Source organism: Corythoichthys intestinalis, chromosome 21 (assembly GCF_030265065.1).
Source record: "Corythoichthys intestinalis isolate RoL2023-P3 chromosome 21, ASM3026506v1, whole genome shotgun sequence".
NCBI lineage: Eukaryota > Metazoa > Chordata > Actinopteri > Syngnathiformes > Syngnathidae > Corythoichthys > Corythoichthys intestinalis.
In genome coordinates this window covers 29119292-29146208 of record NC_080415.1, presented here as the reverse complement: position 1 = coordinate 29146208, position 26917 = coordinate 29119292, and the positions used below count along the sequence as shown (strand labels likewise).

Sequence of the window (26917 nt, the reverse complement as noted above, 5' to 3'; positions counted from 1 at the left end):
ACACGAGAACCTGTGTTTCTACCAAAAAGTTCTATTTTGGCTTCATCTGACCATCTGACCATAACACATATTCCCAGTCCTCTTCTGGGTCATCCAAATGCTCGATAGATGGGCCTGGACGTTTACTTTTTCAGCAGGGGGACACGTCTGGCCGTGCAGGATTTCAGTCCCTGGCGGCGCATTGTGTTACTAGTAGCCTTTGTTACTGTGGTCCCAGCTCTCTGTAGGTCATTCACGAGGTCGCCCCATGTGGTTCTGGGATTTTTGCTCACCGTTCTTGTTATCATTTTGACACCACGGGGTGAGATCTTGCATGGAGCCCCTGATCAATGGAGATTATCAGTGGTCTTTTATGTCTTCCATTTTCTAATAATTGCTCCCACAGTTGATTTCTTTACACCAAGTGTTTTACCTATTGCAGATTCAGTCTTCCCAGCCTAGTGCAGGTCTACAATTTTGTCTCCGGTTTCCTTCGACACCTCTTTGGTCTTGGCCATAGTGGAGTTTGGAGTGTGAATGACTGAGGTTGTGGACAGGTGTCTTTTATACCGATAATGAGTTAAAACAGGTGCAGTTAATACAGGTAACGAGTGGACCCTTGTTAGACCTCGTTAGAAGAAGTTAAACCTCTTTGACAGCCAGAAATCTTGCTTGTTTGTAGGTGACCAAATACTTATTTTCCACTCTAATTTGGAAATAAATTCTTTAAAAATCAAACAATGTGATTTTCTGTTTTGTTTGTTGACAATTACAGGCCTCTTTAATCTTTTCAAGTAGGAGTACTTGCACAATTGGTTGTTGACTAAATACTTATTTGCCCCACTGTATATGATTTTTTTGGGGGGGATGAATCAAATTTTCCATTATTTCCCTTTGAAAGTCTTTTGTTAAATTCAAATGTATTAATCATGCATGATATAATACATTTATTACTCCTTTATAAGTGGAATATGTGTGTAGATAAAAAAAACTTGTACTCATGAAATATCAAATAGTGTGATTCTCTAACCAACCAAGCATCGGTCACCTTTTGATGCACCCTAGATGTGTTGGGGTGTGCAGGTACGGGGAAACAAAGTAGCACTTATATCAATGGCCTTACGCATTTACAGTCGTCACACACACATTCACGCACGCACGAGCAGGGGATCCCAATCCGTCACAGGCATGACATCATCAGCCTTCCAAACAAGGGAGTCCCCCGCTTCCCCTGTTTGGCACGGCCGCTCTCATTGGTTAGCGGGGGGGAAGGCGTCGCCATGGAAACTTTGAGGAGGGTGGCGGCGGCGGCGGCGGGGTGTTCATTCCGAACTTCCACACACACACAGCTGCCCCTTGTAATGTTGGCGGTCTCTTCCTCCTTTCTCTTTTCTTCAACTTGACTCAAGAGACAAACAAGCAGGTAGGAAAGCCGGATTTTCTCTTCTTTCTAAATGTCAATGTGTGCCTGCTCCGTCCTTGTGTCAACAACACGCTGGATCTTCTACAAGTGTGTGCTTCTCATCAGTAAACAGGGGGAAAGCTTTAAACACACGACAAAAAAACGAGGATATCCGGCACGGGGCGTCCAGCTTTTTGAATGATGAAGCCAGCAACGCTTATGAATGTTTTGGAAGCCTATTACCTACTACTGACAAGGCACTCACTGAATTCTGCATCTTTTTGTTAACAAGTATTAGGATTATGTTCAAAAAATAATGTTCTTGAGGAACATTGTGCATTGGAATTGCCGTATTTTACGCACTACAAGACGCACCTTTAATGAATGGCTGATTTTAAAACTGTTTTGATAAATTGAGCGCACCGCATTATAAGGCGCAGTAGTAGTAGTAGTGATTGGAGTTGCGCTAAATGGAATGTCATGCCATGATTAACTAATATTGATTATTGATCCATACACTGCTGGCTAAAAGTATTGGCACCCCTGCAATTCTGTCAGATAATACTCAATTTTCCGATCCGATCATGTTTTTTTGCTCCCGATCCGATCCCGATCGTTTTAGTTTGAGTATCTGCCGATCCCGATATTTCCCGATCCGATTGCTTTTTTTTTTTTGCTCCCGATTCAATTCCAATCATTCCCGATCATTTTTCCCGATCATATACATTTTGGCAATGCATTAAGAAAAAAATGAATAAAACTCGGACGAATATATACATTCAACATACAGTACATAAGTACTGTATTTGTTTATTATGGCAATAAATCCTCAAGATTTACATTATTAACATTCTTTCTGTGAGAGGGATCCACGGATAGAAAGGCTTTTGAATTTGTATATTCTGACTAAATATTGCCATCTAGTGTATTTGTTGAGCTTTCAGTAAATGATACTGTAGCCATGCCCCAATGCATGATGGGAAGTGGAACCATGACTGTGCGTAGTGCTACCAATTGATATATCTTCTCTGCGTTGGGAAATAACATAAGGTGATAAGAAAAAGATCAATTACTACCTTGCTTCCCATGATATTTCTAATCGTAGGGAGAGGGGTTACAAGGCTTTAGCCAATTAAAAAAAGGCTACAAAGGCTGCCAAAATTCACTCTACTCATTATACGCTGCCTTTTATCTCTATATATATAGGTAAAACGGCGCCATTACAGATTGAGCGCGACAATGCGTGAGTGGGTCGTGCAATGCATGCATTAATTGCGTTAAATGTTTTAATATGATACATTTTTTCAAAAATTAATTAGCACCGCTATCGGGATAAATTTGATAACCCTACCTTAAGACTAAACTAAAGACTCTGGATGAGTGTAACATATTATGTCTGTAACGTTAAATACAATTAGAAAACGATTTAATTAAAAAATATATATATATTTAAAAAAAGGCATGGCCGATATTTTTTGCCAATTCCGATACTTTGAAAATGACGTGATCGGACCCAATCGATTGGCATCCCGATCGATCGGCATCTCTACTTACAAGTATTAGGATCATGTTGAAAAAGTAATGTTCTTTAGGAACATTGTGCATTGGAATTGCCGTATTTTCCGCACTACAAAGCGCACCTTTAATGAATGGCCGATTTTAAAACTGTTTTCATATATAGGGCGCACTGCATTATAAGGTGCAGTAGTAGTAGAAGTGGTTGGAGTTGTGTTATGCCTCCACTAGATGAATCTGCGCTAAACGGAATGTCATGCCACGATTAACTAATATTGATCCATACACTGCTGGCTAAAAATATTGACACCCCTGCAATTCTGTCAGATAATACTCAATTTCTCCCAGAAAACTCTGGGCACACTTTGAGAGCAAGACTAAAGCACCATTATTCGTCCAAAGAACATGACTGCCCTCTAGTGGAAAAAATAGTTCCTAGTTTGAATAGTGAAGAGTTTCTTCTTAATTACGATTTTGAAATTAAAAGGATCTTATCTCAGGTTTTCCGTGGTTAATAGGTACCAAATATAAACTGGGAGAGAGGTTAAAATCCGCGCTTTCGAGGCATGTTAAGGGCAGCGCTCTATATCAAATACTTAAGTTTTTACAGTGCTTTAAAGTCACCACATGATTGAACAGGCTGGCATAAAGATAGAACGGCAACCTTGCGTCTGATTGGTATAATGGAGTCATGTTATTATTGTTGCGATGTCTCATTTGTAAAATCTGTAGAGCTACCCCATCGCTGGCAAAAAAAGAAAAAATCTAATATGTAGAATAAGGAGGAAAAATGTAACGACTCTTGTGAAGCCCAAAGTAGCGGAGTAAGAGTAGAGTTTTCTTCACAAATCTACTCAAGTAAAAGTAAAAAGTATAGCTTAGTAGAACTACTGTTAGAGGTAATTTTTTCTCATAAAGTTGCTTAAGTAAATGTAACGCGTTACTACCATAAGCGGATTTTAAGGGGGGGCCAAGGGGGCCAGGCCCCCCCCCGTGGCCGAAAAGTTTAATTGCATGTAATTGACTTTGTTATATAGATAAGTTTTAAAGCAATAAAACTGCAACAAAAATGAATGAAATGAACGAAAAAAGATATTTTTATCATGGGTCCAAATTATTTTTTCGAACAGATCATGTGACTAACAACTTAGACGAACATTTGCTTTGCATATAATTTTCACCCCAAAAATTAAGGGAGGGCAATTTTTTTTTTCAAATGATTTTTTTTTTTTCTTTGATTGAACTTAGACACAAATGTCCTACCCATAATATGGCGCAAACACAAAAAGGATTTCTTCAATCAAAGAAATCTTTTTTAATGAAAAATTAAGTGTTCAAATGCAAAATTTTCAATGTCAAATATTTTTTCGCATTCTTAAACTTTTTCTATGATTGAAATTTTTTTTTTCTTTTTTTTTTTAATGAAGTGATTTTTCTTTTTGAAAAAATATATTTTTTGAAGCAACTTATTTTTTGATTGAATAATAAAGACAAAAATGTCCGATAGCCAAAATGTGGCCCAAACACAAATCAACATTACTTCAATCAAAAAAGTTGCTTCAATCAAAAAAAAGAGAAAAAAATCAAAGAAAAATCGCTTTCACATGCATTTTTTTTTTTAGTTTTTTGAGTTTCAAATTTATTTTTGCATTCAAACACATTTTTTTTTTTTTTAAATTGAAGCGACTTTTTTTTGGGTTAAAAATATATATTTTGATTGAACATTGAGCAACTTTTTTTTGATTGAATAATAAAGACACAATTCTACCTCCATATGGCTCCGCCCAGGGGATCAAATTTTTGACTGGGGTAACTACATTGGCACGACACCGGAGGGCAAACCATATTCAATGGATGACGATCTTGGCGAAAAGTATTGCCTAAGCAGCCTGATTTAGAATTCCCCTCAAAAATGATGGGAAACAAAAAACACTCATTGTCAACTTATTATTATAAATATTCTTATTAATTAAGTTAATTTTATTGCTGACACCGTTTCGGGGTCATCAACATGTTGTTCCCCCCCTGCCCCAAAAGTCAAGCTCCGCCTATGGTTACTACCCACTTCTGCCTGTAAATGCCCCAAAATCAACAGGAAGTGACCCATCTCTACAAAAATCTTTAATTAAAATAATGTTAGCTCAATGGCTAATATTGACGGCACTAGACATTCAATAAATTTTGACTGGATTGGACATCTAGCGCCGTCAATGGCACTGAAACAACAGCATTTCCAGCCTTTCTTTTGGGCATTTACAGGTAAATTCCTGTTCATTTTAGAGCATTTACAGGTGACTTCCTGTTGGTTTGGCGACATTCTTGAGTTACTTCCTTTTACTAACCACAAATCAACAGGAAGTGACTTGTAAATGCCCCAAAAGAAAAAGGAAATGACGTGAAATGAGCCAAAATAGAACTCATTGCCTGGCATCGGCTGCCACTGATGGCCATAGATGTTCAATCTATTTTAAGTGTTTAAATGGATTGGACGTGCACTGCTGGCCAAAAGTATTGGCACCCCTGCAATTCTGTCAGATAATGCTCAATTTCTCCCAGAAAATTATTGCAATTACAAATGCTTTGGTAGTAATAACTTGATTGATTTTGCTTGCAATGAAAAAACACAAAAGAGACTGAAAAAAAAAAATGAAATCATTATCATTTTATACAAAACTCCAAAAATGTACCGGACAAAAGTCTTGGCACCCTCAGCCAAAATAACTGCGAACAACCGCTTCCGGAATAAATCAATGAGTTCTTACAATGCTCTGCTGGAATTTTAGACCATTCTCCCTTGGCCAACTGCTCCAGGACACTGAGATTTGAAGGGTGCCTTCTCCAAACTGATCCCTCCACAGGTTTTTCTATGGGATTCAGGTCTGGACTCATTGCTGGCCACTTTAGAAGTCTCCAATGCTTTCTCTCAAACCATTTTCTAGTGCTTAGTGCTTTTTGAAGTGTGTTTTGAGTCATTGTTCCGCTGGAAGACCCATGACCTCTGAGGGAGACCCAGTTTTCTCACACTGGGCCCTACATTATGCTGCAACATTTGTTAGTAGTCTTCAGACTTCATAATGCCATGCACACGGTAAAGCAGTCCAGTGCCAGAGGCAGCAAAGCAACCCCAAAACATCAGAGAACCTCCGCCATGTTTAACTGTGGGGACCGTGTTCTTTTCTTTGAAGGCCTCGTTTTTTCCCCTGTAAACTCTGTTGATACCTTTTCCCAAAAAGCTCTACTTTTGTCTCATCTGACCAGAGAACATTCTTCCAAAACATTTTTGGCTTTTTCAGGTAAGTTTTGGCAAACTCCAGCCTGGTTTTTTTTATGTCTCTTGGTCAGAAGTGGGGTCTTCCTGGGTACCCTACCACAGAGTCCCTTTTCATTCAGACGCCGACGGATAGTACGGGTTGACACTGTTGTACCCTCGGACTGCAGGACAGCTTGAACTTGTTTAGATGTTAGTCGAGGTTCTTTATCCACCATCCGCACAATCTTTCGTTGAAATCTCTCATCAAATTTTCTTTTCCGTCCACATCAAGGGTGGTTAGCCAGAGTGCCGTGGGCTTTACACTTATTGATGACACTGCGCACGGTAGACACAGGAACATTCAGGTCTTTAGAGATGGACATGTAGCCTTGAGATTGCCCATGCTTCCTCACAATTTTGCTTCTCAAGTCCTCGGACAGTTCTTTGGTCTTCTTTCTTTTCTCCATGCTCCAATGTGGTACACACAAGGACACAGGACAGAGGTTGAGTCCACTTTAATCCATTTTAAATGGCTGAAAGTGTGATCTAGTTATTGCCACCACCTGTTATGTGCCACAGGTAAGCAACAGGTGCTGTTAATTACACCAATTAGAGAAGCATCACATGATTTTTCAAAGGGTGGCAATACTTTTGTTCGGCCCATTTTTGGAGTTTTGTGTAAAATGCTAGTGATTTAATTATATTTTCCATTCTCTTTTGTGTTTTTTCATTGTAAGCAAAATAAATGAAGATAATACTACCAAAGCATTCGTAATTGCAATCATTTTCTGGGAGAAATTGAGTATTATCTGACAGAATTGCAGGGGTCCCAATACTTTTGGCCAGCAGTGTATACTAGTGATAAACTCATTCCAATTCACAGCAGAAGGATGAAAATAGCTTGTTTTTTCTGTTTGAGTTGTTTTTAGAATATCCTTAGAATATGTTTTTGTACTTTTAATTGATGGCACCTGGCAGACTACTGCTTACTTCAATTTTATTGTACTTACGCAATGATAATAAAGCCATTGTAGTCTATACTTAGAGAAGAGAACTCTTAAGAAACCGGACTTGCATTGCTTCATGAAAACCAACTTCCCCATGTGATACAATGCAAACTAACCACTCCACATCCTAAAACAACTATTTAGTAAAAATATCATGCATTTTTTGAATAACTTGCCACTTGTGACGTGTCACTTGTCTTCAAATGCACAAACCCAATTTTAATGAAGTTGGGACGTTGTGTTAAACACTTAAACACAAAATTATGTGTTTTATCAAAATTACATTTGCTTTTACTTGGTGGAAACAACACATTTTCCCCCCAAAAAACAAAATAGTAACTCAGGATCCATTTATTTAATTGATTTAATCCTTGCTACTTACAGTGTATTGAAAAAGTATCTGAACCTTTTGAAATTTCTCACATTTCTGCATAAAATCACCATTAAATGTGATCTGATCTTTGTCAAAATCACACAGATGTAAAAACAGCCTCTGCTTTAACTAAAACCACCTAAACATTTATTGGTTTTCATGTTATAATGAGGATAACATGCAAACAATGACAGAAGGGGGGGAAATTATTATTGGCACCCCTGAAAAAGATGTGTTTTTTAGCTTCTAATATATATATATATATATATATATATATTTCATTCAAATAATATGGGACCTTAATGGAGAAAAAAGAAAAAACATCCAACCTTCAACACAAGTGCATTCATTCAGTGGGAAAAAAAATCCCACATAAAGAAAAAAATATTTGACATCAACTAATGTGTGTCACAATTATTAGCACCCTTGGTGTCAATACTTTGTAAAAAACCCTTTTGCCAACAAAACAATGTCTGGGGACTGAGATGGCCATGGGAGGAGCTTGATTTTGTGTCTGGTGAACCATTTCTGTGTAGATTTGGCCATATGTTTAGGGTCATTGTCTTGCTGAAAGACCCAGTGACGACCCATCTTCAGCTTTCGGGCAGAGGGCAACAGATTTTGATTTAAAATGTCCTGGTATTTCAAAGCATTCGTGATGCCATGCACCCTAACAAGGTTCCCAGGGCCTTTGGAAGCGAAAAAGCCCCACAGCGTCACTGACCCACCCCCATACTTCACAGTGGGTATGAGGTGCTTTTCAGCATGCGCATCTTTCGTGGCACGCCAGACCCACTTAGAGTGTTTGTTGCCAAAAAGCTCAATCTTGGTCTCATCTGACCAAAGCACACGGTCCCAGTTGAAGCTTGGGACCGTGTGTATTTTTGTGTGAGAAATGGGGTTGTACAAGGTATTAACACCAGGGGTGCTAATAATTGTGACACACATTATTTGATGTCAAATCATTTTTTCTTTATGTGGGAATTTTTCCCCACTGAATGAATACACTAGTATTAATGGTTGGATTTTTCTTTTTTTTTTACATTAAGGTCCCATATTATTTGAATTTAAAAAAAATCATTAGATGCTAAAAAAACACATCTTTTTCAGGGGTGCCAATAATTATGGAGGGCACTGTAAGTAAGGGAACCCTCTGCCTAATAAGACTGAAAGACCAATTGAAACCAATTTTAACATTTTGAGTCAAGTGTGTGCCCAATCACTGATGAGTGGTTTAAATCTGCCCACTATAAAACACACACCTGGTAAGAAACGTCTTGATGAGTAGCATTGCCTGATGTGCATCATGGCTCGGTCAAAAAAGATGTCTGAAGACCTGCGATCAAGGATTGTTGATTTGTATACAAATGCTTAGAAAGGATACAAAACCATCTCTAAAAGTCTGGATGTTCATCAGTCGACAGTCAGTCAAAAAAAGAACCCTAGAGTGTCTGCTAAAGACTTACAGAAATCACTGGCACAGTCCATCAACTATATGTAAAACAATGGCCAACAATGGTGTTCATGGGAGGACTCCACGGAGGAAGCCACTGCTGTCTAAAAAATATTGTTGCTCGTTTAATGTTTGCAAAAAGGCACTTGGACAGTCCACAGAAGTTTTGGCAAAATGTTTTGTGGACTGGTGAAAAACCAAAGTTGAATTGTTTGGGAATAACGCAAAACGTCATGGTTGGAGGAAAAATGGAACAGCTCAGCAACATCAACACCTCATCCCCACCATGAAGCATATGGAGGGAGCATCATGATTTGGGGATGTTTTGCTGCCTCTGGGCCTGGAGAACTTGCAATCATTAATGGAAGAATGAACTCAAAAGTTTATCAGGATGTTTTACAGGAAAACCTGAGGCTGTCTGTCAGACAGTTGAAGCTAATAAGAGGATGGGTGCTGCAACAAGACAATGACCCAAAACACAGAAGTAAATCAACTTCAGAATGGGTCCAGAAGAACAAAATACATGTTCTGGAGTGGCCAAGTCAAAGTTCAGAATTGAACCCCATTCAGATGCTGTGGCATAACCTAAAGATAGTGATTCATGCCAGACATCCCAGGAATCTGACTGAACTGATTGATGTGCCAGACTAATCTGCAGCTACAGGAAGATTCTGGTTGAAGTTATTGCTGCCAAAGGGTGGGCCACAAAATATGAAATGTGATGGTTCACTTACTTATTTTTCCTCTTTCTGTCATTGTTTGCATACTATCCTCATTAAATTATGAAAACCTATAAATGTTTTGGTGGTTGTAGTTAAGGCAGACACTGTTTTTTCATCTGTGTGATTTTGACAAAGATCAGATCACATTTGATGGTGATTTTATGCAGAAATGTGGGAAATTCCAAAAGGTTCAGATAGTTTTTCATACTACTGTAAATCGGGTAGGAACCTAATTATCTACCCAAACTGGGTGGAAAAACAGTTAACTCTAAAGCAATCTAAACATTTGAAATTTGAGTTCAATATTAAAATAATTACTACTACACTAAAATAAAAGCATGTGGAAGACCTTAAGGTTTCCAAGGAACACAAATGTGCTTCTGAGGAAATCCTTTCTAATTTTAACAAAGTAATTTCTTCCAAGGAAAACAACAACAGCTGGTTCGCCTGCTTGAAAACATTAAAACCAACTTCATGCTAACCTTCTTCCTCTTTCCTTTCTCCTTTTTTGTATTCTTTGGCCTACTCTTCCTGTCTGTCTGTTGACGAACCTCTCTGCAGACATGAAAGAGAAGAACCCTTGGCACAAATGTGGCATTGTGGCGGTGGCTGTCATTGGCGTCATTGCTGTGGTGGTCCTGGTGGCCATCTTGGTAGTCCAGAACATGCCGCTCTCACAGAAATACAAGGTTAGTTAACCTTTTCTAGGACATTGTTCACGACAGTGGACAGCTATTCGAATGTAACCTTTGTAGAGCAAGTGACTATTTTTGGTCATTTTAATTAATTGATTTTTTTGCCACTATGTTCAGACTGCAAGCATATGTGATTCCAAATATGATTTTCAGGCCTGACTGTTCACACTATTTTTTACATTTTTTTTTTTTTTTTTAGCAAGTTTACAAATCAGATCAATCCTGTTCAGGTTGCTGTGGCAACGAAGTCGTCATTCAGCATTAGGGCTGGGCATCTTTTGAATTTGAACGATTCCGATTCATCGTTTCAATTCCAGTTCTAAACCATTCTCGATTCTTTTAATCGGCTGGGTAAAAAAAAAATTGCATAGTTTATAGTAATTTCTTAACTTCTCGATTATTCTTTTAAATTATATGAACTTTCAATTACCTATGAAATTCTCAAAGGGTCTTTAACTTGCATATAAATATCAGTCTTTGAACTTGAATATGATTGGGTTCCTTTCCACAGGAGTGTACTTACACAAAGATGTTTATTTTTCAAAAGCTTGCGGAGAAAACATTTACACATATTCTTTTGCCTATGTTTTAGAGTGTCTTATGCCGCAGGCGTTTTTACATGTTATTGAGATGCCACTAATGGGCTAACCTGGTGCAGAATATTAAACAAACAAACAAAAAAACCCCAGTCCAGATTAGAAGTTGGTACAGGATAAAATCAGAAAGTTTTTGTTGAGGAAAATGATCAATATCTGCCTTCTCAGGCAGTAAGCGTGTGCGTTCTGGACAGATATTGTCTCCTGCAGTGGAGAACGCACATTCACTGGGTGATGATGAAGCTTGAACGCATAAATATGAGAAAGCAATAAAAAGTCGCAAATATTACGTAGGTTGCTGTCAGCTGCTACGCACTTTACATACATGTACCTTAGCTGGGCGCTATGACGAAGCATTAGTAAAAATTCTCCTATTGATAATAATTTGATGTAGATGAGGCTAAATAATGATTTCCTTATTTGTAAAACCGATTCTAAAACAAAAGATGCTCTTAAAACTGTTGATTTTAACGGAGGCGGCAACGTGCTACATCGCGTTAGGTTGTGCCACCTTTGCATTATATACAGTAGCTGTGTTGCAAGTGTTGCAGTGAGCTGACTGGTCATTTTTCTTTGTGAAGTTGAGCCAAACTTTTGAGCGCCGCCGCATCATGTCCGTGGCTGAAATCCAAGTTGCAATGCAATAAACACACGCTTCATGTGGCTGCTTCGTGATGTCCAGCAGCTATTTTTTTCCTGATCGGCGGTCAGGGCACCGAAACATGGAATCGAAATTTAAAAATTCAAACAGTTCCGGGAGCATCGGAGTGTTAGTCCGGATCGCATCGATGCTAGATGCTCAATGCCCAACCCTATAGAGTGATGTCACAGACAATAGAAACCCATCTGAGCTGTTTAGACAAGAAGCAACAGTAAAACTTTATTTGATAGTGGCGTCAAAAGACCGTCATAATTATGACATGACACTGTCATGAGCATTAATAAATGCTTAAGACAGATGTCGTTAAGTGTCATCCAGCAAATTTTGTCACTAACTTCATTTATGTCCAATCTGTATCTTTTACATCTATTCAAAAGTGACATAATTTGCCATATGTCACTTATTTGTCATCTTGTCCATATCTGATATGAAACTACCTCCCGTATGTGGTTTCAATCCGTCTTAAAAATTCGATTTCTGTGCTTTGTGACTGCTCAGACGAAAAAATCTTTGGCTGCCAGTCTGAACAAGTCTTTAAGCCCTTTAACCCTTCATAGGACAAGCGACTATTTTTGGTCACTCAAAAAATTGTTCATATATTAGCAATTATTATAATATTTTTTCAATAATTACATTGATCCCTCGCTATTTCGCGCTTCAAACTTGCGCCCTCAGTCCATCGCGGATTTTTTTTTCAGTTTTGAAAAAAAAAAACATGAGCTGTCACGAGCCAATCGCGTAGTCTCACTCTCCCTCCCTCCCTCCCTCCCTCCCTCTCCCTGCTCTTTGTTGGTCAGGCAGTGCGTGAACTGGAGTGGCTTATTAAGGTAACCGATGATTGACAGACGTTAAATATTTGAAGTTCGCGTCTCTGGCAAGATCAAAGCGCTGCATGCTTCAATCATCGTTTAACTTGTCAAACAGTTGCTGTGGCAACTCATTGTGTCTAAGTGAGCAGATTTGAGTGGACTCACTCAATGAAGCATTTAATAAAGCCAAGCATTTTGCCGCTTTATTCCTAATTCTTTATTCTTAAAGATAATTCGGTGGGACCGTAACATGTTTAAAAATTATCATAATTATTACATTTGAAGTGCTTAAAAATCATTTATTAAAAAAAAAAAATAATAAATAAATATATATATGCATTTTATATATATATTTGCATAAGTTTTTTTTTTTTTATTATACTTCGGGAAAAAAAACATGTCATATATCTTTCAAATGCTAAATTTGAATACATTGAACACACACACCCAATATTATAAATAAATAAGTAAATATTTGGGGTGGGGCGGCGCTACTTTGCGGTTTTTCACTTATCGCGGCGGGTTCTGGTCCCTATTAACCGCGAAAAACAATGGATCAATCTATTGTAATTTTTTTATAATTATAAATAAATGTGTATATTTATACAACTTGCTACAAATTTATATAATCTAATGACATTCAAGTGAATAAAAACCGAAACTCCCCCAAAAATTATTATTTTCATTATTTTTTTAATAGTATTTAACACATTTCATGATATTGATGGCAATAGACGTCCAATTGTTTTAAAGTGGGAAGGCTGGCTGTGAATGCTCATGTTTCAGTCTGGTTTATACTCCCCAATGATGCCCTAACAAGGTTATTTATCATGTAATGGTATTTAACTCATTGCCTGCCATTGACAACGATAGATGTCCAGTTGACTTAAACTGGGAGGAGTGACTGTGAATGCTAAATGCTAAGGCTAGCAATCGAAACCCAATACAAACAGAATTACAAATTGAGGATTAAAACCTTGAGTGTAAAAATTTTGCTGTGAAAGTTTCTGAAATGAAAAAAATAAAAAATAAAAAAATGTGATCATGTTTCAGTGCCATTGACAGCGCTAGAAGCCCCTTCCGGTCAAAATGGATTGAACGTCTCGCGTCGTCAATGGCAGCCAATGAGTTAAATGAGTGAATCCGTGCATGAAAAGATTAATTGTTGTCTGCCATTGAGTTAAATGGCATATTAAAACAACCCTGTCTGATGATGTCAACACTTAACAATCCCAGATGTTGTGTCTGTTCTAGATTACAATCTCCAAAACTGTTTAACTAAACACTTCCAGTTAGACTAAAGAATTTATCGCCGTGTCTGAGTGACTAATGTGTCAAGATGACAAACAATCCCCCCCCCCCAATGTGTATACATGAAGTTTTTTTTTATTATTTATTTTTTTTTTTTACATGAATGTTTGGCAACAGTATGGGATCGTGTTGGACGCCGGCTCGTCGCACACGACCGTCTTCATTTACGAGTGGCCAGCCGAGAAGGACAATAACACAGGGCGCGCCCAGCAGAAACATGCCTGTAATGTCAAAGGTACTGTAAAGAGTGGTGTAATAAAGTTACATGGTATTAGCCATTATTTCAATATGTGGTAATACAGTATTCAAACTTGGTTTTTGTTATTTTGTTATTAAGAGAAAGCAGCAAGCAGGAAAGGGTTATAGGGGGACAATAAAGGGAGATAAAAAAGGAGAGAGTGACAGAAGAGAAGAACAACAAGAAATATATTCAACGCCTACACTAACTATGAATATACTGTAGTAGCACTATCGTTAACTAATTGTATTTCCGGCTGGCACCATGTGGGGGGCCTGATGACCGAGAAGAAAAAAAGGGGGGCGGGAGGGATCAGGAAGAGATGTGATTAGGTGGGTTGGAGCCAGAGGTTGCGCTAGACATTTTCGTTGTCTGTCATTTTGACTGACAGGGTCATAAAAATCCGGTCATAGTCTATTTTTACCCGTCACTTACATTTTTAAAATGATAATGATGACATATTCAATAGTATTTAGTTTTCATTCATTTTTAATTCATATTGTAACGCTTGCTTGGCGGCGAAAAATTGGACACGGAAGTCGTAGTATTTTTCTCCCTTTTTACTCTGCTTACCGCCAACAACTCCGCCCCCAAAGAAAAAGAGGCATCGATATAGACCCCAAGACTGTTGACGTCATCACCCAGATAGAGGCGCTAGAGGGCTATAATGACAGGCGGGGCTAAACGGCAGATTAAAAGACTAATTTCTTATCATCTGCGCTTTGCCAAATTGTTGTATGTAGTCGAATCGTGTCAAAATATGATTTAAATTCACGTAATTATGCTATTTAAGATTTTTCTTAATCGTGTCAAAGGCACTTCAAGTGTGTAGTTTTAAGTCTTTTATTTTATTTTACGTCATTTTTCTTTTGATGTGGCCTTATATACTGTACTGTTTACTTATTTATTATGCATGTATATGTGCAAAGTACGAATTTTTGCAACTTGCACGGGTTGGTGCCCCAGGGGTTTCTTACTTGGAGCCCCGAAAGATCCTTGAAACTCCACTGTTTGGCAGGCAAGGGGATCTCCAGCTACGCGGAGACGCCGTGGAAAGCCGGCCAGTCTTTGAGGGAGTGCATGCAAGAAGCGGAGATAACCATCCCCCATGAAAGACATGCTGAGACGCCCCTCTACTTGGGGGCCACCGCGGGCATGAGGCTGCTCAAGTAAGAGCGTGATTTGACTTGTGAGCTGTCCTCTGAGTTGAAGCCGATTTATCTATTTGCGCCGGCGTAGTATGAAGAACAGCACAGCTTCGGATGAGGTGTTCAGGGCCGTGTCGGACGCCCTGCAGACCTTCCCCTTCTCCTACCAGGGCGCCAGAATCCTCAGCGGCCAGGAGGAAGGTGCCTTCGGATGGGTCACCGTCAACTACCTGGACGACCGCCTCAAACAGGCACGCGGACGTGTCCTCGAGTCGCTGCGTCTTTGAGTTTGCGAAGCTCGACTTTGATGTGTGTTTGTACAGGGCCTGAAAACCACGGGGGCCCTGGACCTCGGCGGGGCGTCCACCCAGATTAGCTTTGTGTCCAAAACGTGGGACGGCACCGAGTCGCCCGCCAACTCTGTGACCTTCCGCCTCTACGGAAACGACTACAACCTTTACACACACAGCTTCCTGTGTTATGGGAAGGATCAGGCTCTCAGAATGGCAATGGCGCAACAAACGCGGGTAAGTGCGGCACGCCCAGGTGTGATGAGGACCTCTTTTGTTTTCTTCATCCAACAAAAACAAGAAGTCTGATAAGGAAAAGTTGCTATGTAGGGAAAGTAGTTGTAATATTCCGTATTTTTTAAAAGAAGCAAACTGAGAGAAAAAAATTTGGTTGAGAATTGGAACTGTTTCAGGGGAAAATGGAGGGCTAACGTTGTGCGTGCAACAGTTTCGTACCTAAAATGAGCTAAAATTGGCTGTATAAAAATAAATCTGTTGATCCTCCATTTTCCCACTTATCCATTCTTCTTCCATCAGTCAGGTCCTTCGAGTATAAATGACCCGTGCTTCCACCCCGGCTTCGTGGAAACAAAGAACTACTCGGATCTCTACGACAGCCCCTGCGTGTCGGACAGGAAGCCTCAGGCGGCTCCCGCGTCCTTTCAACACACTGGACTCGGAAACTTCCAACAATGCCAGGACGTCGTCCGGACCCTGTTCAATTTCAGCCAATGCAAATACAGCCGCTGCTCATTTAACGGCGTCTTCCAGCCTCCCTTAGAGGGGTTATTTGGGGTGAGGAAGCAGCCCTGCGTCCAGGCTGGGAAGAAGCAAAGCAGCCCCGGATATGATATGGTATTTTTGTGTGTGTTTTAGGCGTTTTCAGCCTACTACTATGCCATGGACTTCTTCAAACTAACCAACATGTCCATCCCTCTGGATGAGGTCAAGGAGAGGATTGCCAATTTTTGTGCTACACCCTGGGAAAAGGTTAGCAACAACTCATTTTGGGGGGATGGGTGAATTGTACATTCATCTTTTCGGTTACTTTTTAGTTGATCAAAATCATAGTTTTTCAGCACCGTTTACATGTATTCTATATATTCACTACTGTGGGGTGCAATAGCATTTTTTCCCTTGATTTATTATTGTGCGTAGTTTTTTTTTTCATTATAATAAACCGAATTTTTCACGCCGTCTAGATATAAATATATTTGCCAATGGGTCAAGGTTTCCTTTGCATTGTTTTATAATAACATTTTTAGTTGGAACTACAAATTCATTTGCCATTGTGTGAGGTTTTCCCACATTTTTCATTGAAGTCAAGCAGCACAGTTTTGGTTGATTATGTGTAGCATATTCCAAGACGCAAACTTACTCCTCTTTGGGATTGATCAGTATGCGTCCACCTTGGGTGACTAGGTGACCTAGGCGGCGTGTAGCTACAAGCTAATCATAAAATATTTTTAAAATGTTTTATATTTTGCGAAAACACTGTGGAAGCTATTATTTCTCAATATATATGAATAGCAAATTATCCTTATAGCACTTGTTGCATTTTGTTTATACCTTAACACAAGCAAATTCATATCGTTTTCTTAAACAAATAGCCATGGAAGTCTCAACACTGTTTCCCTCTTGAGCTTCATGACCACTTGATAGCGCTATAGAGCAAATGAACCACCATGAAGCTTTGAATCAATTGGCTGCAAAGCTTCATTTTTTCTAGAAGCTTCATTTGGCCATCACTGCTCAAAGTAATCTATCACTTCCCTTCGGAGAGATAGACAACCTCTGCTGCCACCTGCTGTTAACACTGTTGTCATTGAGCATGCCTCACGTCCCCCGGCTTGCATTGCAGCGCTACAGATTTAAATAACATTTAAGGCCGTTTCAAACTAGCGGCAGCCTAGTGTGAAGGGTTCAGCGGCAACCCCATTCATTGCGTATGTGGGAGGGGGTTTCTCGGCGAGATTGAGCAGCGACGAGCCTTTTGGATGGAAGAGAAAGTCTTGAGTGAATTGTCGCCGAGGGGCGGGGGCCAAAAACGAGACTTGCCACGCTGACGTCAACAACGCATCCAATAGCAGAGTGGCACGCGTATTGATTTCTGTGCTATCAGGCTGTTTCGGCAGACGGATACAAACAATTCACAGCCGGCGAAATCTTAATGAATGCACTTTTTAAAAGTTTTGCGCGTGAAATCTTGATGAATGCACTTTTTAAAAGTTTTGCGAGGTCTGAGACACTCAAAAAATGACTCTCACAACTGTCCTTGCTCAGCTAAAGGATACCTCAATATGCGTTTGTGTGGAAATGTAGTTCACGAATAAAAAAATAATAATCTTCACCATCTTACCGAAATTAGTAAAAGTCTTTACATGGCTATCATAATGCCCCCTACTCCCTAAAATTGGGAAAAGCACCTTTTTCTTGCGAACAAGGAAAAATAAATGCATTACTGTTTGTTACAATAGTAAATACGCGTGCTGGAGTCCATCGGCTTTCACTTCCAGACAGTGTTCACGTCAGCTTACAGTTTTGCGCTTGCTTGGGCCAAACCCATTTTACTTCATGTTCTATGCTAATTATTTCTGTAGTTAGTGTTGCAGTTGTTTCATTAATTGCTACTTATTTAGTTAAATGTAATGTGATCATTTTAGTTTAGTTTTGAAACCGTGAGTTTGAATGAACCTTGAACCTTTGATTTAATCACTTGCCTATATTTGTCCTTTGTCTTGATATTGTCACAAAATAACAGGTAGCCAATACAATCTAGGTTGGAAACGGCAAATATTTTTTATATGTAGCCTGTTTAACTAGAACTACCAAGGGTGGATCAGTTGATACAAATCCCTGTTGTATCCAGAGAAGGGTCATCTGACCCTAATCAGCATATCTTTTGAGAGCATTGAGATCCTTATTAGTGATTCCCATTCACACTTGCAAAACCACAGGGTTGGATTGCTCGAATTAACATCTTGAGTGTTTGCAGGGCAGGGCTGCCTGTGCCTTGTTGGACAGTGGACCGCTCAGGCAGGCAATCGGGCGGAAAACCTTTTTACATATTCCAAAAGCTGCAGTTTGCCTACTACAAGGGACGGCGTAATAAAAAAAAATTATGTGGTGATGTATTTTGCCGGGGCTGGGTGTCGGAGGTTGTTGCCAAAGCAATTTTTCCTTCTGCGCCTTCTTTACTCCCACATGAGAATGAGCCAATTCCTTTGCAAGACCCACCAAGAAGTCCACCCAGCCCTGGATTTGCAATTATTGAAAATGCTAATTGCAGCTATCCAGAGTGAAACACCGCCTTTACACCTAGGCAGCGACTCCATAGGAGTGTGTTGGGGGGTTGTCTGCTGGATTGCTTGTTTGAGTGATCTATTATTTCACAAAGCCAAGTAGTCAGTTTGGTATTGGGGTCATTTGACACCTTTCTAGTGTTTCTTTATAACCAAAAAAAACCCAAGACTTCCAGTTAAATGTATTTGATATGTTAGATTATGTTCTGGAAGCGTAGTGTGATCATTTTTTTCCAGGGTATCTTTTTTCCTCAAAACAATTCGGCACCCCCGCAACTAGATAGCGCCCAAGGCAACTGCCTCGCTCGCCTATACCCAAGGCCAGCCCTGCCTCTACCAAAAAAAAAAAAAAAAAAAATTAGAACTGAAATATAAATATGTGCAAAATTATGTGACTGACTTCAGGTCAAGGAGGAGAATCCAAAGGTGAAGTTAAAGTTTTTAGTGGCGTACTGCTTTGCCGGCACCTACCTCATCACCCTGCTGACGGAAGGATACAACTTCACCTCAGAAATGTACTCCAATATCAAATTCATTGACAAGGTACTCTGCCCTTACTGTCCTGTTGGATGTATTGCCTCTTTCTCATTTGTCCTGGTGTATTTTTTTTTTTTTTTTTTTACTGTGCCTTTCCAGATTAAAGGCAGCGACGCTGGTTGGACTCTGGGCTACATGTTGAACCTGACCAACATGATTCCCGCCGAGGCCCCAGACGCGCCGCCGCTGCCATACGGCAGCTACGTGGCTGTTGTCACCATCATGGCTGCTTTACTGTTGTTCCTCCTCTTGCTCGCCGTATGCGCCTTCAGGCCTGGATGCACCAAGCAGCCGCAAATCGTATAGACAGACACGAAGTGAGTGTGTCGAATGGACTGTTGGTCTGAGTGTAAAAATGTGATGTTCATATAAGGTTGTAAGAATAAAATAGACTACATTTTATGATGGTTGGTTAAAAAATTGGATTCTTTATTTTTTTTAAACCAGTCATAGCAAATTTAAAGCATAAAATGCTGCTCTCTAGTGGTAAAACCCTTATTGCACATGGAAATAGTTGCCTTTACAACGACAGGAAAAGTTTTGTATTAATGTAACAGATATTTATTACAACTAATGTCGTTTTGTTTGGCAAAAATCAGGCGCATAGGTGTTTTTAGATATGAAGTCAAACTTCCTTTTTAACAGGAAGTGAAAACTTAGCAGCCCTTCCTTAGTATTCCCACACTTGGCTCTTATCTGCGGGGAATGTTCTGACAAGGGAGAACAGAAAAAATAAAAAACAATTGAAAGTGCTTTGCTTTTACCACATTTACACCTACTGTAACTTTGGACGGTTTGCTGCCATATTCCAAAATGGAATAAAATGACTTTTTTTTTTCTTTAAATAAACTTATAATCCTGATTAATTTTTTAAACATCAAAATAACTCATTAGATACCATTAGATTATCTTTCGTCGGTGACACTGAAAGAGTGCAAAAAAAAAAAGAAAAAAAAAAAAAAAAAAAAAAAACTTCAAAGAACATCATGTCCCCATTGAAATGAATGCAAATACCGTATTTTTCGGACTATAAGGCGCACCTGATTATAAGCAGTCACCCACCAAATTTGACACAAAACGGCATTTGGTCAAAGATAAGCCACACTGGACGATAAGATGCAAATGTCCTCACTGTATTATGGGATATTTACACCAAAAGATATTAACCGGTAACGATTTATCTGACAAAGGCATCATAAGACCAAATGAACCCCCATGATTGCTTCTAGATGATTCATTTGGTCATCACTGCTCCCTTAGTGGAGAGTCAACCTCTGCTGTCAATACTGTTGTCATCCAACATGCCTCCTAGTATGCATTACAGCACTATGGATGTAAATAACAAAATTCATGTTCTGTGCTAATTATTTCTTCAGTTACTCTTCCAGTTGTTTCATTAATTGGTAGCTTGTTTGCTGATTTATTTGCACCGGACGATAAGATGCAGCTCTCCTCACTGTATTATGGGATATTTACACCGAAAGATATTAACCGGTAACAATTTATCTGACAACGGCATCATAAGACCAAATGAACCCCCATGATTGCTTCAAGATGATTCATTTGGCCATCACTGCTCCCTTAGGGGAGACAGTCCCTCTGCTGCCATCTGCTGTCAATACTGTTGTCATCCAGCATGCCTCCTAGCATGCATTACACCACTATGGATGTAAATAACAATCAAAATTCATGTTCTGTGCCAATATTTCTTCAGTTACTTTTCCGGTTGTTTCATTAATTGCTAGCTCTGGTATTTGGTAACACTTTATTTGACAGTGGTGCCATAAAACTGTCATCAGACCATCATAATTATGACATGACACTGCCATGAGCATTAATGAATGCTTATGACAGACGTCGTTTTGTGTCATCCGGCAAATTATCTCACTTTTGAATAGATGTATAAGATCCCAGCTGGACATAAATGGAGTGTTGGTGACATAATTTGCCGGATGACACTTAATGACATCAGTCAGTATCAGATAGTGTCCACGATAGTGTCATGTCATAATTATGACTGTCTTATGACGCCGCTGTCAAATAAAGTGTTACCTATGAACCCAAATAATTTAGCAAATAAGTCGCACTGGAGTATAAACCGCAGGATTCAAAATGAGGGAAAAAAGTAGCGGCTTGTAGTCCGAAAACTATGGTACATATTTCTTCCAGCTTCTCTGCCTCCAAAAAACCCAGTAACAAAAATCTATGTACTAATGTGTTTAATAAGGGAAATAGCTTTCCTGACCACCGGGGGCAGTATAATACAGTAATGCAGACACAAATTAATTATTAATAACTACTGCAAATAATTAGGTAAATTGGAGTAAATTTAGGGGTTTTTTTCTCTCAGAGGGTAAAGGATATAAGCAAAAGAAAATGGCTTGGATCTCAAAAAACTCAAGTCAGATCATTCATATCTCAAAGCACTTTTGTTCAGAGATCCCAAGAGCGCCTTGACACCAAATCCTCATGATCGTCAAAGGCACTCTCACATGTGCAGTCTGTATAAAATGTGTGCTTGGGTTACCGCCTACAAATCAATGCCACTGTGCTATCAAACCAACCCACAGAAAAGTCCATTAATCACATTTACTCCTCCCAGCTGCTGGCCATTTTAAGTCGCTTTAGTTGAGTTTCCCATTAAAGACTGTCGCCGGCGTGTACGGCGCCGCGCTGTCCCGCGACGTTTCGGCCCGCTCCGACACGGACGGGATGACGTGCTCAGACATATCTGTGGGATGTTCTCGCTCGATGATGTTGGCGGTCTCTGCTTCCAATTCCCGTGGGAGGCTGTCATGGTAGAATTGTTGGCGTAGGCGCTTCATGTGCGGCAGCTCTACGCATGTCTCCATGAGCACCAGAATGCACACTAGACCCAGAAGCAGGTACACTGAAACAAAAATAATACAGATTTGAATGGGAAATGTTAAGTGTTAGGGTAGTTAGCAGATGTATGGCGGAAAACAGACAAAACTGAAAAAGCAGTTTCTGCTCTTGCACTCTGCTTTAAATGAAACTGTTGTATTCTAAGCTAAAAGAACTATTGTGTTTGATAAAACACTATGTTTATATGCTGCCATAGCAGATTCGTGGCGCATGAAGCCCCCGAATTATTTTTAATTTGTCCGTTTTACCCTGGAAACCCCCCTTTACAGACGTCGCGCAACCGCTTTTGTTTCAACCCAGCCATAAATCAAAGGTAATTAATTCTATTTATTATTCAAAATGTCTGTCATTTTTAGCCTAGAATCATTAATTGATGTTTAAAAAAAAAACAAAAAAAAAAAACGACTTAAAAAAATTATTTACTCGCATATTATAAACCTTTAAACACATGACATCGCAATGAAAAAATGGCGTCTGTAAAAAAGTCAGATATCTACCTATAACTATCGCTTAATTATATTTTTTTTGTTACTGTCGCATTTTCTCCAATATGTTAGATGATAAATAATCGATCCAAACAAAGAAAAATGGAAAAAAAACCGTTTAAAAAGGTAAATATATGAAAAAGAACATCTCGACCACTCCTTGATGTCAGCGATTTCTGCATCGCGACCCTTGTTATATTACCATGTTTAACCCATAAAATCCCCCAAAAATCCAGCTGTGGCCATTCACAGCTGTGTCTTGACACTCAGTGATACATGCTACATGGAGTTTTTGAATCGAAACAAGATAAGTATGCGATAATATCTCGTTAAAGTCATGGCGTCTGTAATTCTCCTTTCACATGCTCTCACCTCCAGATAGGGTTTTGCTGTTTAAAAAACTTTTTTTTTTTTTTAAAATGCCCTTCTGTTAAAAATTTTTCTTCCCCTGGAAAATTGATGTATCACACATGCATATCAGACAATTTTGAAATTTGGCCAAATTGAGGGTCTCAGAGCGGAACTTCAAGTTACCTGAGTGTTTTCCGCCGTATGCATGTGTAATAAAACACTAGCTGTCATTAACAGCAATATAAATCAAATTCATCATAGAAGGGTTATAAAACTGATAAATATATGCGAACGCTTGCTTTAAAAAGGTTCAATAAGAGGCGGTAGAGCACAAAAATAAACAAGTTAGGTCAACTTTCAGATTCCCAATACAGAAAACTAAACACATTTCTGTTGAAATAGCACTGAAATGCCACCAGATGCCGCCAAAGTACTATTTTATATGAAATACTAGTATGTCAACAGTTTATTCAGCCAAGGTTTCAACAAATTTACTCACAAGTAATGAACAGCTTATAAAGCTGCCGATGAGGGTTATCCTCCGTGCCGTGAGTTTCTCCCGGGACGTAATCTCCGAGCCCGATGGTGGTCAAGGAGATGAAACAGAAGTAGATGGACTCCAGGAAGTTCCAATCCCGCTCCATGGTGAAGAAGATGCACGCCGGGATGAAGAAGATAACAATAGTGACTGCGACGGCAAGGACCACCGCGTGGATCAAGGCGAATTTGGCCTTAGACACGGCCCACCGATGCGGGAAGTAGGCGAGGGGGCGGCGGGTGACCGCCAACATGATGCGCTGCACCACAGCCGAGAGGAAGAAGAGGGTGAGGGGGATGCCCACTAAGGAGTAGAAAATGCAGAAGGCTTTTCCTTCGTCTGACAGGGGGACTGTGTGGCCGTAACCTGCAGAAAAACACAACACTGTGAACTTTAGTGAACTGCTTACTACAAAGACGGCCTACGTCACTCATTCATTTCACTCGTTGATCAAGTTGTAAAGCAATGCAAAACGTCTTGCTTGCTGACGTTATTGGAGCACAAGAGTGTTTTGGACTTTCCTAACCTCATTTTTATTCCGAAACAAGTACTGTATTGTGAATTCGAATGAAAAAAAGTTTACACACCCTGGGGGGGGGGATTTTAACAGTGTTCAGGTATGTGTGACAGTGCTTTAGAGGGGTGCTGAGGGTAAGACTTCTTATTGGGGCAGTTTACAGGCATAAAGTGGGCGTGGTTGGACGAGAAGAGGGTCAAACAGAAAGGTAAGCTGATGCACGGAGCTGTAATACTGTAGTGTTTAACTGTTAAAATATCTCTGCCAGTCGGTTGTCTGGACGGGCCCGCAATAAAATTTCCACTTGCACACACACATAAACGGAACGATTGTCTTGAGGGGCCTGCGAATAATTGTCCACTTACGCACCCCCGTTGGACTGTCCACTCGGGGGTCCCGTTTATGCTCTACGCACCTGGGCATGTTCACATTTGTTCCGCCACTGGATTGGACGTCTTGGGCCATCAATGGCAGTGAAGCATGAGAATTAAGTTACCCCGGCCTCAGCTTAAATTAGGGTGACCAAACATCCTCTTTTGCCCAGACAAGTCCTACTTTCACGTAGTATCCTCGTCATCCGGGCGGGTTTTATAAATTCATAAAAATGTCCGGTTTTTATGGTTTTTCACGGGACCAATTTGAAGAGAATCCCTCCGGCTGCTGGGTGGCAGCAGTTGACATGGCTCCTACTAGAAGGGAGGGAAGGAGTAGTTCTTGTTTTTTTTGGCAGTTTACCCCTATCATGAGGCATTACCGCCATCTGCTGGGTTGACAATTTTGCCACAACGCCTGCCCAGTTGTTAAGCTTTTAACGATAAATACGTAAATAATGGCAACTGTTGACTTCTTTCGGAGCTTTGACTGTAAAATACCATTTGGTGTCGCATTGTTGCGCTGCCGATGATTGTAAACTTTTCTAGCAAAGTTTGATTTTTGCCTCAGCTAGCTATCAGTAAGCTAAACCATACTAGGCATTATGGGAAACGTAGTTTTTAACTGCTACGTTTAGAAACATGCTGGTTGAATAGTTTGTCAGTTTACTTCGGTTATTGTTTGTGTGCAATCTAGAACATTGAATAAGAATATCATTTGAATGGGAATAACAATTTGTCAAGGACAATTGTCGTGATAGTAATTTATAAAAATGTTTAGTTGGCACTTGGCACATAGCCTATTGTGTGTATGTGTATTATTGACTGGACTACATTTCCATGGGTCTGCATTTTATATATATATTACATTTTAGTTATTATTATTTATTGTTTTTTATTTTCAAACTGCATTTTCCCATCCAGAGTGAGAGGGCACACTTTAAATATATTAAAGTGATATAGACATCTTTGAGTGAACTTTGAGTAAAATTCAAGTATCTTGAGGCCGGGCTGAGTGTCCTCCTTTTTGGAAATCAAAATATGGTCACCCTAGTTTAAATGAATGGTCAATGTTCAAGTTAAATAACTATTTAGATATTTATTTTTTTATTTACTGTCTTAAGGAGTCTTAAACAGACTTGACGTCCATTTTCCGGAAGTGGCGCCACATTAGCGTTAACTGACCTCACCTGTGGTGGTCAGCACGGTGCTGGTGAAGAAGAGAGACGACACGAAGTCCCAGTTACGACGGCTGCTCTTACGCAGCACAGACACGCCGTAATTGTTGGCCTCCAGCGCCCGCGTGAGGATCTCGCGGAGGCTGTCGTCCGACACGCAGGTGTTGTTGGCCAAGAAGTCCCGGTGGCTGGCTTCCAGCTTGCTGCGGAGCCGGACCTCGTAGGGCAGCTCGACGGCAGAGAAGATGCCGGCGCCGACCAACAAGTAGGCGGCGTAACCGACCACCAGCAGTGCGAAGTTGAGCGTGGCCCGGTTGCGCTCGGCGAAACGGGCGCAGACGCCCCCCATAACGCCGAGAATGGGAAGAGGAAGAAGGCACTTTGGGGAAAATGAGAACAATGCAACTGGCTTTAATGATGACTTCTTCCTGGTTCGTCATATCACCAGAGAGGAAGTGGTGACGTCACTCACCTGCCCAGGTGATTGTTTTAACACTGCAAATTTGCTCAAATGTCAAACATAAACGTGACTTTAAAACTAATAGTTTAATGCTCATTGCTTAGAACTGGTAAATTTTCGTAAAATTACGTTTATAAATCAGCAATTGGGAATGACAGGTGGCACAAGAATGCTTGCGCAACCCACTTGAACAGGCTAAACTGGTTCTGGTGATGAACCACAACAATGGCCAGACACAGAACTTTTGTGTCGAAATGTAACCTTTTTTTTTTTTCTTCACAAACCACTGTGACATACCATAAGTGTCCCATAAGAGACTGAACGTTATTCAGCATCACTTAATCTGACCGATCAGAACCAATTTACACAAATTAATAATGTAAAGTGCAAGATTGGATTTTGTGAATTGACATATTTCCTCTACCTACATAAAAACTGGTGGCTGAAGTTCCTGTCCTCACTTTTTTTTTCTTTTAATATTTAAAGTACACATTCAGGTGCAAAAAAATATGTAAATTTTAATATTTAAAGTATACATTCAGGTGCAAAAAATTAGGTAAATTTTAATATTTTAAGTACACATTCAGGTGCAAAAAATTACGTACAAGTATCTAAGAAAAAATTGACTCAAAAGTACAAAAATACTTGCTTAAAAAGATAAAGTATTTTCTCCCATTGCAAAAATTTAATATATGTGTATATATATTTTTGTTAATATACATGCATACATACTGTACAATACATACATACCAGGGGTAGACAATATAGTAAAGTAGCTCACTGGCCCCACTATCAAAACCACTGACCGAGGTCAACGGCTTAGTTATTGATCCCAAAAATCAA

The 26917-nt window shown here is 39.7% G+C and overlaps 3 protein-coding genes across 4 annotated transcripts in view; 2 read left to right on the top strand and 1 right to left on the bottom strand.

Annotated features, from left to right (window-relative positions):
• Positions 1 to 19690, top strand: part of entpd1 (ectonucleoside triphosphate diphosphohydrolase 1) — a 30051-nt gene extending 10361 nt beyond the window's left edge. Inside the window, exons 1-10 of one of the 2 annotated variants that reach the window (XM_057825441.1) lie at positions 1244 to 1402; positions 10263 to 10390; positions 13891 to 14008; positions 15030 to 15180; positions 15251 to 15410; positions 15483 to 15686; positions 15987 to 16244; positions 16326 to 16439; positions 19157 to 19294; positions 19388 to 19690. In XM_057825441.1, coding sequence (XP_057681424.1) covers positions 10265 to 10390; positions 13891 to 14008; positions 15030 to 15180; positions 15251 to 15410; positions 15483 to 15686; positions 15987 to 16244; positions 16326 to 16439; positions 19157 to 19294; positions 19388 to 19594 — 1476 coding nt within the window. In that variant the 5' untranslated portion in view covers positions 1244 to 1402; positions 10263 to 10264 and the 3' untranslated portion in view covers positions 19595 to 19690. Of the gene's footprint in view, positions 1 to 1243; positions 1403 to 10262; positions 10391 to 13890; positions 14009 to 15029; positions 15181 to 15250; positions 15411 to 15482; positions 15687 to 15986; positions 16245 to 16325; positions 16440 to 19156; positions 19295 to 19387 lie in introns of those variants that run through there. The other variant, XM_057825440.1, reaches the window with a different exon arrangement.
• LOC130909226 (potassium channel subfamily K member 1-like) lies at positions 19684 to 26051 on the bottom strand. The gene is made up of 3 exons (XM_057825444.1): positions 25627 to 26051; positions 23510 to 23914; positions 19684 to 22178 (listed from the first exon to the last, which is right to left on the bottom strand). Exons 1-3 carry the CDS (start codon positions 25961 to 25963, stop codon positions 21913 to 21915), a joined length of 1008 nt encoding a protein of 335 aa, XP_057681427.1. The 5' UTR covers positions 25964 to 26051; the 3' UTR covers positions 19684 to 21912.
• psme4b (proteasome activator subunit 4b) overlaps positions 25488 to 26917 on the top strand; it is a 94528-nt gene continuing 93098 nt past the window's right edge. Inside the window, exon 1 of the mRNA XM_057825439.1 lies at positions 25488 to 26094. The gene's annotated coding sequence lies outside the window, so the exon portion shown is untranslated. The remainder of the gene's footprint in view (positions 26095 to 26917) is intronic.

Excerpts from the sequence above, each read along its gene's own strand:
- LOC130909226 (XM_057825444.1), bottom strand. The coding sequence starts at position 25,963 with ATGGGGGGCGTCTGCGCCCGTTTCGCCGAGCGCAACCGGGCCACGCTC. Across the intron at positions 23,915-25,626 it reads CACCGTGCTGACCACCACAG|GTTACGGCCACACAGTCCCC; the intron begins GTGAGGTCAGTT and ends GTTTTTCTGCAG. Across the intron at positions 22,179-23,509 it reads TTATAAGCTGTTCATTACTT|TGTACCTGCTTCTGGGTCTA; the intron begins GTGAGTAAATTT and ends TTTTTGTTTCAG.